Consider the following 10,768-nt stretch of genomic DNA (forward strand, 5'->3'; position numbering starts at 1 on the left):
GATAAGAAATACTCAGTGATGAATAGCAAGGATCTACAACCAAGATCTACCCAGCAAAGCTATCATTTAGAATTGAAGTTCAGATACAGAGCTTCACAGACAAGAAAAAGGTAAAGAAGTTCTTCACCACCAAACCAGTATTACATGAAATACTGAAAGGTATTCTTTAAGAAGAGGAAGAAGAAGAAAAAGGTAAAGATAAAAATTATGAACAGCAAATACATATCTATCAACAAGTGAATCTAAAAATCAAGTGAATAAAAAATCTGATGAACAGAGTAAACTGGTGAATATAATAGAACCAGGGGCATGGAAAGGGAGTGGACTGACAATTCTTGGGAGGGAAGGGGTTTGGGGGTGCAGGAAGGGACTAAACAAAAATCGTACACCTATGGATGAGAACAGTGGGCAGGGTAAGGGCAGAGGGTGGGGTGGGGACTGGGTGGAGGGGAGCTATTGGGGGGAAAAAAGAGGAACACCTGTAATAATCTGAACAATAAAGATTTAATAAAAAAAAAGAAGGTCATTATATAATGATAAAGGGATCAATCCTACAACACAATATTACAACACAATATTTAAAAATATTTATGCACCTAACATAGGAACCTTCCTATATAAAACAAATATTAACAAACCTAAAGGAGAAATAGACAAAAACTACGTATTTGAAAATTACTAAGAAAGTAAATTAAAAGTTCTCCTCACAAGAAAAAAAATCTTTATGGCAACAACTGTTAACTAGACTTGTTGTGGTCATTTTGCTATATATTCAAATGCTGAATCATTATGTTGTACACCTGAAACTAATACAGTCATGCACCACTAATGATGGGGGATATGTTCTGAGAAATACATTATCAGGTGATGTCTTTGTTATGCGAACATCATTGAGTGCACTTACACAAACCTAGATGGTATACCCTACTACACACCTATGCTATATTATAGAGTCTATTGTTCTTAGGCTACAATCCTGTATAGCATGTTACTGTATAAAACATGAGATTAAAACAAATACAACATGAAATGATTCAAGCAAAAGACACAATAAGCCTCAGATGTATGAGGCTGCTGCCAATGTGTAACGCAGCATACTGTTTAACAGCAAACTTTTTGCTTAATAAAGAGAAAGAATACTCTATGACAAAAAAATATAGTAAATTTATAAATCAATAATGTTGTTTATTATCATTATCAAGGATTATGTTCTATACTTTTATGCAACTGGCTGTAGGTTTGTTTACATCAACATCATTACAAATGCATTGAACTATGATGATGTTATGAGTGCTATGCTGTCACTAGGTGATAGGAATTTTTCAACTCCATTATAATCTTATGGGACCACCTTCATCTATGTAGTCTGTCACTGACTGAAAAATTATTATGCAACACATGACTGTATAATATTATGTCGATTATATTTCAATTTAAAAAAAAAACCAACATGGAAATTTAAGAGACATGAAAACATACTAAAACACAGTCAAATAATTAAAGAGAATTAAACCTGCCACCTGTTTGTCTTCTCCTAAAGCTTTAACGGAAGCTTGTGATATGTTGAATTGCAAATCAAAATGAATTTCTACTTTCCTCACTTCCTTGTTTCCAATATTAATAGGCTTCAAGTAAATGATGAACATCTTTTTCTTTTCAGTTTCTAGCAAAAAATAAAATACACCAATGTATATCAATACATTGAAAGTTTGTATTTTATAATTTTAAATAAGTACACTGAGATATTTGTCAACAATCCAGATTTTTCTGCAATGAGTAGTTGAAAAGAAATCATATTTTTAGAAGTTACATAAGCCAAAACTCAACCCCCTATATCTGTGGTCGGCAAACTGCGGCTTGTGAGCCACATGTGGCTCTTCCTAAGCCTCAGGAGTACCCTAATTAAGTTAATAACAATGTACCTACCTATATAGTTTAAGTTTAAAAAATTTGGCTCTCAAAAGAAATTTCAATCGTTGTACTGTTGATATTTGGCTCTGTTGACTAATGAGTTTGCCAACCACTGCCCTATATCATCTCTGATATTCTTTCTTAATATGAACAATGATTTTGTTTGTTACAACCACGTTAGAAAGATTAAAGTATTGATTTTGTTTCTCCTGCACCCCCATGTTTTTCTTTTCCTTAAGGATTCTAGTTCTAGGATCCATTTTCTTTAGTCAAAATTTCACAGTTAAAAGCAAACAAACCTGAGAAACTAACCTGTAGGCAAAAGAGTTGTTCACTTTTTTAAATTGTTGTTCACTTCATTAAATTATAGAATTTTTACTCACTGATGCATTTAAATGCAGATTAAACATATAATATTTTCTTCCTGCTACCCCCAAATTACACTCAACATTAAAGCTGTTTATAGCTTGCCACCAGCATTATTCTGGTAGGCTTGTCAGTGTTAAATCTGTCTGTGGTGTTTTTTTTAGTTGTTTTTTTTTTTACTTTAAAGTCTAATTTTAGGATAGATTAATTCACATGTGTACCAGTATGCATTTTGAAAAATGTTCTTCATTAAAAAAATTTGTTTGTAAATTATCCATTGTTTTTTGAGTATGCCCAGTTGATGCGATAAAATTTTCATTGTCTTATAAAACCTTGATGATCAAACACAGATATTGTGAAGCTTTGTGAATTTTAAAAGTGCAAAATAAAGCAACCAAGTTTAAATAATTTTTTAAAATTTATTTAGAAGTTTTTTTTTTTAGATTCACATGTGTGTTTATAGACACAAATGATGAAGTGGTTAATATGACAGAAATAGAAAGTAACTAATCTTAGCAGCATAGCAATGGAAATATCCTTATGTACTGAAATCATTTTTCAAAGAGCATTTTGTGAATACAAAGCTATCCTATACAACAGGTATTTAACTTCCCAATATATTAAGCACAACATTCATTCTCATTCTTTCTCTCTCCCAGATCCCACTTATTTCTAAAATTCAAATTCAATGTCACTGTTTGCAATGTGTGAAGTGGAATAATCTACCTTCCTTTCAATAGCCTCCACTTAAAAAGGAGAAACGGAAACATCATAGAGACAGGCCTGTTTCTTAGACAACAGTCTCCGTGAGGGCCCCCTTCCAGGACACCAGCCCTTTACTGACAAATAGTAATTGATTTAGAACAGAAAATAGCTTAGAGCAGCGATTTTCAAAGGGTGTGCTACAAGAATTTTTAAAACATGCAATACCTGACTATTTAGTCAGAGATACTGACTTATTTTCCCTTAGATCGTCAAATAAGGAAATGACAACAGCCAACACAACAATAGCTGTCCAGTGTGAATGCCCTGTCTTTTATATAGATCATATAAAAGATTTGCATCTTATTGGTCACCTAGAATAATAAGGTTGCATCTAATTGGTTAATTCTTGGTACAAAAAATCCTTATATACAAGTATAGGCACCTGATTTTTTTAAAAACCACTTTGGAACAAAAATTATAGGTAATTACTATGAGGTTGGTTTTTTTTATTAATCAGTCAAAATTATACCTATTTTTTATTGAATCAACAAAAAATATCATGTGTTTTTGTGTATGCTGCAGAATTTTAGTAATTAGTTTAGTTCATTTCCATGAAATGAAAGAAGGTTGAAAATTACTGGCTAATAATTCAAGGAGAGTCCAAGAATAAGCCATAGTAAGTACATGCTGAGTTGGAAGCAGCAGGAGAGAAAAGAGGAAAGTCTCTGAAAGAATAGGCAAAGCTAACAGTCATAAATTGATGAGGACAGAAAGAGGAAAAAAGAATGAGACACACCTAGATTTATGGGTACTGAGTACTTATAATATGGCTAGTACAAATCAAAGTGCACCATAAGCATAAAATACACATCAATTTGTGAAGACTTAGTACAAAAAAAAAAAAGAAAGTAAAATATCTCATCAATTTTTCATTTTAATTACATGTTTAAATGTTAATATTTTGGATATATTTAGTTAAATGTATATTATTAAAATAACTTCTTTGTGGCTATGTGAAAATTTAATATTAAATATGTGGCTCATACTGTGTTTCTATAGGACAATGTTGGCATAGAGACAACCTCAGCAATCCCCCCAAACACCAATCTTACTGGACATCTAGTCACTACAGGAAAAGTCTATGAAACACTGCAACAAAAGTAATTCAAACTTTATCTAAAAATATAAACAGCTATTTGGGATGTAGAGCTCAATGCAAACATACAAGGGCATACAAGATTCAGAAGAAATTATCTCAGGGCTGCACCAAGCACTCAATGTACTACTAAAGCATTGCCAACTGCTTAGCAAGAAGTTGCATATAAAACTAAGGTGTTGCTTGGAGAGTTTGCTAAACAATCTTTAGTTTCCTTGGCTATAAAAATAGAAAACAGCCCTAGCTGGTTTGGCTCAGTGGATAGAGCACCAGCCTGCGGGCTGAAGGTCCTGAGCTCGGTTCCGGTCAAGAGCACATGCCCAAGTTGTGGGCTCAAACCCCAGTGGGGGGTGAGGGGGGGAATGCAGGAGGCAGCCCGTCAATGATTCTCTCTCATCATTGATCTTTCTATGAAACTCTCTCTCCCTCTCCCTTCCTCTTTGAAATCAATAAAAATATATTTAAAAAAAATAAAAATAGAAAATAATACCTACCTCCTTCAAACACTGTGAGGCACTTTGTAAATTATGGAGTCTCACGGAAATGTGATATATTAGTGAAGTATAGAATATTAACTTGGCAAGTTAGTTCCTGAAAACCATTACAGTAGCAAGGTTTGGAGTTCGGAACTTAAACTAAGAAAAACAATGTTAGGGCTACCACAGTCAGAAAATCCATGGAAGTCCTTCCAAAATAATGACTTAGAGTAAACATCAACAATATTTTATATATCTGAAATTAACAGTAATAGGTAATGACAACATAAATTAAGTTATTCTTAATTTATATTTATGATTATACTTAATTCACATTTCTAGTAAGTTATTTATAAACCCCTTCTATTTCCTACAGGTAGGTGATACTCCCAACTAATGCATCCTATCTTTCCAATTCTGTGATTGTGTAACTCTAGCTCTTCTCATCTGTGACACAATAAGAACTATATATTTGGCCTCTGCCCAGACTCCTGACACAGGGCTCCTAAAAATCTTTGTAATTCGCTAGAAGCATCTTTTCTTCTAATATTTGGTCTCTGACCCCTATTACTAACACAAGAGCTAAGACCCTTAGAATCCCTGGAGTGAAGAGTGTCTTTTGTGTGTAATGAGGTGACTGGTGGCTCCTAGAGTAGCAGGATGGTGGCCATCCCAGAAAGACTAAGTCACCATGTGAGGTTTGGAACTTTCAGACCCCACTCCTCAACCTCCAGGAAGGGGAAAGGGGCCAGAGATTGAGTTAATAATCTATCGTGCCTTTGTGATAAAGCTTCCATAAAAATTCCTAAAGTAGGGGCTTAAAGAGCTTTCAGGTTAACACCTTCTTGGATCAGGAGGGTAGAGCAACCCAATTTCTCAGGGACAGGAGCACCTATGCTCAGGATACTTCTCAATCCCGCCCTATGTGCCTCTTTACCCGGTTCTTCATCTGTATCCTTGATTGTATTCTTTATAATAAACTTGTAATTTAAATAAGTGCTTCCCTGAGTTCTGTGAGCCAATATAGCAAATTATCAAACCCGAGGAAGTTGTGAGAACCCACGATTTGTAGCAAATTGGTCAGAAGTTGACAGGTGGCCATCTGGTGTGCCAGCATAGTAAGAAGCTAGGGAAATCCCTGGGCCAGTGGAATGGGGAAACTGAGACAACAAAATTAAACAAGACCAAACACTTTGGGCAGCTTGCAGCCAGCTTCTGAACTGCAAGATCTTATCTTCCCCAACTAAGGACACTTGAGAGCAATTCCTTAACCAGAGAATACATAGCTTGAATCACCCTGGCCTGGGAAAACAGAGGACACAGACCCAATTAATGCCATTTGTGCCAGCTAAACCCAAGGCCAGATGAAGTCTTGGAGACAAATAACAAAAATCCAAAAGCATTTGGATGGTATTACTTGAGAGGGGAATGTCAGGCAGGATAAATAGCTGTCAGGGCAGGAGGAGGGAAAGGAATGAAAAGGGGGAGTTTATCTCACCCACTGAACAAAGAAGTCAGCCCTCTTGGGACTTGTGAAGACAACATGGCCAGATGTTCTCATAAATTCTGAGGAAAGCTGCAACAATGTAAAAGGGGAACCTTGAAATCTAGTCTATCTGATAGGAGAACCTTGAAACATATGGGGGGGAGGGAGTATAAAACCCTTGAACCCCCACCAAGTGGGGCACTCAGATTAGCTGAGTTGCCTGCTTGTGCCTTATGCCATGTGTATTCTTTTTTGTTGTTGTTGTCCCACCCCTGGATATTTTGCCATTGATTTTTAGAGAGTGGAAGAGAGAGAGAAAGACAGAGAGAAACATCAATGTGAGAGAAACACATCAATTAGTTGCCTCCTGCACACACCCCAACCAGGGCCTGGGCCAGGGCGGAGCTCGCAACCAAGGTATATGCCCTTGACTGGAATTGAACCTGGGACCCTTTGGTCTGCAGGCCGATGCTCTATCCACTGAGCCAAACCAGCTAGGGTTGCCAAGTGTATTCTTAATAAATCCCCTTGCTTTATTTCAATATTGCTTTCTGTCACTCATCTGAATTCTTTCTTGTGAGTGTAATAAAAACTGAGGAGGAGAGAGCCATCTTTGACTCGGGTGGCTCTCTGGTAATACTGGGACTTATGATTAGTAGGGGAAATCTTATGGGACTGAGCCCTCAAGGTGTGAGGTCTGTACTAACTCCAGGTAGGTAGCATCAGAATTGCTTAATGTGAGGGGAAAAAAAACTATGTATTTGGTGTCAGAAGTGTTATGAGTGTGCAGTTTTCCATACTCTCTTTGTTCTTCCAATTCCAGGCTCCTCAGATGTCAAGTAATATACCTGTAATTCCAAAATCTAGGCTCCCTTCTCTTCACTTTTCACTTCTTTCTCCCACGGCTTCACTGGAAAAGTCTCTCCTCCTCTTCTGCCATTTGCTTTACTGCCTCGTCTATCCTTATCCTAAAATTTCCCTTTTTTCCTAATAGTATCCAACAGGAGAAAGTAAAAATCCCTGCACATTAGAAGAAATTCTCACAAGCACTGAAAAGAACTAATACAGAAAACTGTGAAACATTTTGAAATGGGCCAAAAAGTTTCTGGGTGCCTCTCTCAAATCCCTTTTGGGTTAACTGAGCTTTTCATTGTCTTTGAGCTATTCTACAAATCTGTGAGTTGTGGAAAACTGATCATAATAATAATGATAATGATTCTCATCTCTAGAAAATTCAAATTAATTCTATCTGTGGAATAATTTGCCTAGTCTTAAATCTCTTTGTATGTTCATTTCAGCATTACTTACATATGTATGATTTTAAATTCTCCTTTGAACTGGCTATTACATCTCATTAATTTCCTCATTAATTCATGAATTAAATAAAATCTTCAACTCACATTCATTTAATATTTGTATGAGGCTCATGATTTCATCTTTTCAAAAATTATTGTTTAATAGAACAATGAAGTTAGCTGACATTGGTTAATAAAACTATACAGGCCCAGCCGGTGTGGCTCAGTGGTTGAGTGGTTGACCCATGAACCAGGAGATCACAGTTGGATTCCTGGTCAGGGCACATGCCCAGGTTGTAGGCTCAATCCCCAGTGGGGGTCGTGCAGGAGGCAGCTGGATGATTCTCTCTGATGTTTCTATCTCTTTCTCCTCCCTTTCTCTCTCTGAAATCAATAAAAACATATTAAAAAAAAATAAACTACAAGCTTCAAGTGTACAACTCAAAACATCATCTGCACACTGCACTGTGTGCTCACCACCCAAAGTCAAGTCTCTTTTTGTCCCCAATTATCCCCCTTTGCCAACTTCTACCTCCTCCACACCCCAACATCCCTTTTTAAAAATATTTTTTTAATTTCAGAGAGGAAGGGAGAGAGAGAAAAAAAAATCAATAATGAGAATCACCAATTGGCTGCCTCCTGCACGCCCCCTACTAGAGATCAAGCCCAGAACCCAGGCATGTGCCCTTGACCAGAATCAACCCCGGGACCCTTCAGTCTGCAGGCCGAAGCTCTATTCACAGAGCCAAACCAACTAGGACCCCCCAAAATCCCTTTATTTTTAAAGACCCAATTTGGGAACCCTGATAGATGTTTAAGTATGATTAGAGTTGAAATGCCTAACTGGACTAAGGTTACTGCAGATATCCAGAAAAGCATCACTCCTAATTTTATGTCCCTCATTCCTGTCTACCAATCTGAGAAGGAAGGTGAATGATCGAGTTTAAGGGGGGTCTGAGGGATGCTATTTAGACAGAGGTGGCACATACCCACATAAACTCATTGATAATTACCATAAATCTGTGGAAAGGGAAGGACAGGTACTACAGCCATTTTTTTAAAATTATGGTACAAAAAATAACACTTACCATGTTTAAGTGTATAGTTCAGTTAGTATATATTGTTGTAAAACAGATTTTCCAGAACATTTTCATTTTGTAAATCTGAAACTGTCCACATTAAACAAGTCCCCATTTCCCCTCCCCACAGATCCTGATAACCACCATTCTACTACCTCTACCAATTTGATGCCTCATATAAGTAGAATCATACAGTATTTGTCCTTTTGTGACTAGCTTATTTCACTTAGCAAAATGTCCTCAAGGTTCATCCATGTTGTCAGAGTTTCTTTCCTTTCCAAGCTGAATAATATTCCACTGTATGTATACACCCCATTTTGTTTATTTATCCACTGATAGGCACTTAGGCTGTTTCTACCTCTTGGCTATTGAGAACAATGCTACAATGAACCGGGGTGTATAAATATCTCTTCAAGTCCTGTGTTCAATTCTCCCAGATATATACCCGGAAGTGATATTGCTAGATCACATCGTAATTTAATTTTTAATTTTTTAAAAAACTAAACCATTTCTACAATGAGAAAATCAGGCAAGTAATTGAACCCCAAAGTCACAAAGCAAAGAAGTCACCAGTTCCATTCCCTTGCATCCTGGTCCTAAGCACAGTGCTCCTTCCACTACACTTCCACCCCAAGGCACTAAATCTGCTCTGTAATTAACTAAACACATACTGCAACTATAAACAGAAATAATACTCTGATAGTTTATCATCTTACCTATTATGCTGAAATTAATCACTGCTTCCTTCAAAAGTCTTACGGAGTCCCACAGAGCACTCTTAGGGGGAAAAAATACGTGAAATTCATGAGCATATAACACATACATAGAGCAATCTCTAAGCGCTTAAGTTTAAATAGAAATCAAACGTGATTACCTCTGTACTCTCTATATAAAAAGTTACACTCTGACTTCCTAGGTTGAAATCAATCCAAAATTTCTCTAATTTTTCATCTGCTGGCTTTCTCATCTGTAAGATATAATTTCAGCATAAATTATACACATCAGTACCATGTCAAAGGGTCAAATGAAAAAATTTCCATTAAAAACAGAAGTGCTTAATACCATCCTAATATTTACAGGGTATCTCTTTATTGCCTTACTCATTTCTGCAAACAAAAGGTCACAATTTTATACAACTAAACTATTTATGGAAAAAAACACCACTATCCTTAACTATTTAATATATGTTCAAATGTGTCAGAGGATTCTGTCCACACAAACTTTTTTTCCTGGTGAAATCACAGAGATAACCATTCTATGTCTAAACAGTAACAATTCACACTGCATATGGATGGAAACTTCTATCAAAGGAAGTACTGTGATCAAATATAAGTGGTTATTCACTCTCTACTTACCATCTACACTGGGGCCTTGACTTACAAGTTTAATTTGTTTCAAGACCAAGCTCGTTAAGGAGCTCGTTACCTCAAATTACTCTATCAACTCAATGCAAAAAACCAGCTGAGAGACAGCTGGTATCTCAAAAAACTCGTTAGTCGGGACCCATAAGTCAAGGCCCTACCGTATTAGAATAGAGCTAGGACCTAAAGATTTCAAATTATCTTCATTTTAGTTATCATAAAGTAAATATATGCTTATAGTAAAAAGAGTCAACAGGAGAACCAAGATGGCAGCATAGGTAAATGCCTGTACTTGCTGACTCCTACAACCACATCAAAATTACAACTAAAATACAGAACAAAATTACAACTATCATCCAGAACCATGGGAAAGCTAGCTGAGTGGAAGTACTACAATGAGAGAAGAAGAAACCACACTGAGACTGGTAGGAGGTACGGAGGCCCAGAACGGGCTGGTCCGGCACCTGGGTGTGCCGCTTTTATAATCTGGGGGGAGATTGCCTCTGCAGAGGCTGCACGGAGGAGCGAGGGGTCCCAGCCCCACACCAGACCCCCAGCCAGGGTCTCAGAGCTGGGGAAATAAGTCCCTAGGGGCAATAAGAACTACGAACTGTAAAAACCAGTGTGGATTGGGGCTGAGTGACACACAGGCTGCTAGAGACCCAGCTGCTCCTCTTAAAAGACCAGCACCATGAACTGAATTTACAAGCTCCCACTCCCTCTGAGCTCCAGTGCCGGGGGAGGCTCTGGGGGACCCAAACACATACGGGGAGAAACTGGACTGTCTGCAGTAACTCATGGGAGGCTTTCTTCCAGACGGAGGTACTCCCAGAGGTCATTATTCCTGTGCTGGGATCTCCCTGGTGCAGGGCTGACTGGCAGACATTTCTATTTACTCTGACCTGGTGATTCCCTGAGACCCCGCCCCACCCA

The 10,768-nt window shown here is 37.4% G+C and overlaps 1 protein-coding gene across 1 annotated transcript in view; it reads right to left on the minus strand.

Moving 5' to 3' along the window:
* SYCP2L (synaptonemal complex protein 2 like) overlaps positions 1-10,768 on the minus strand; it is an 80,237-nt gene that overhangs the window by 47,044 nt on the left and 22,425 nt on the right. Inside the window, 3 exon segments of the mRNA XM_015567798.1 lie at positions 1,521-1,663; positions 9,191-9,251; positions 9,349-9,441. Coding sequence (XP_015423284.1) covers positions 1,521-1,663; positions 9,191-9,251; positions 9,349-9,441 — 297 coding nt within the window.

Source organism: Myotis davidii, unplaced genomic scaffold (assembly GCF_000327345.1).
Source record: "Myotis davidii unplaced genomic scaffold, ASM32734v1 scaffold62, whole genome shotgun sequence".
Taxonomy (NCBI): domain Eukaryota; kingdom Metazoa; phylum Chordata; class Mammalia; order Chiroptera; family Vespertilionidae; genus Myotis; species Myotis davidii.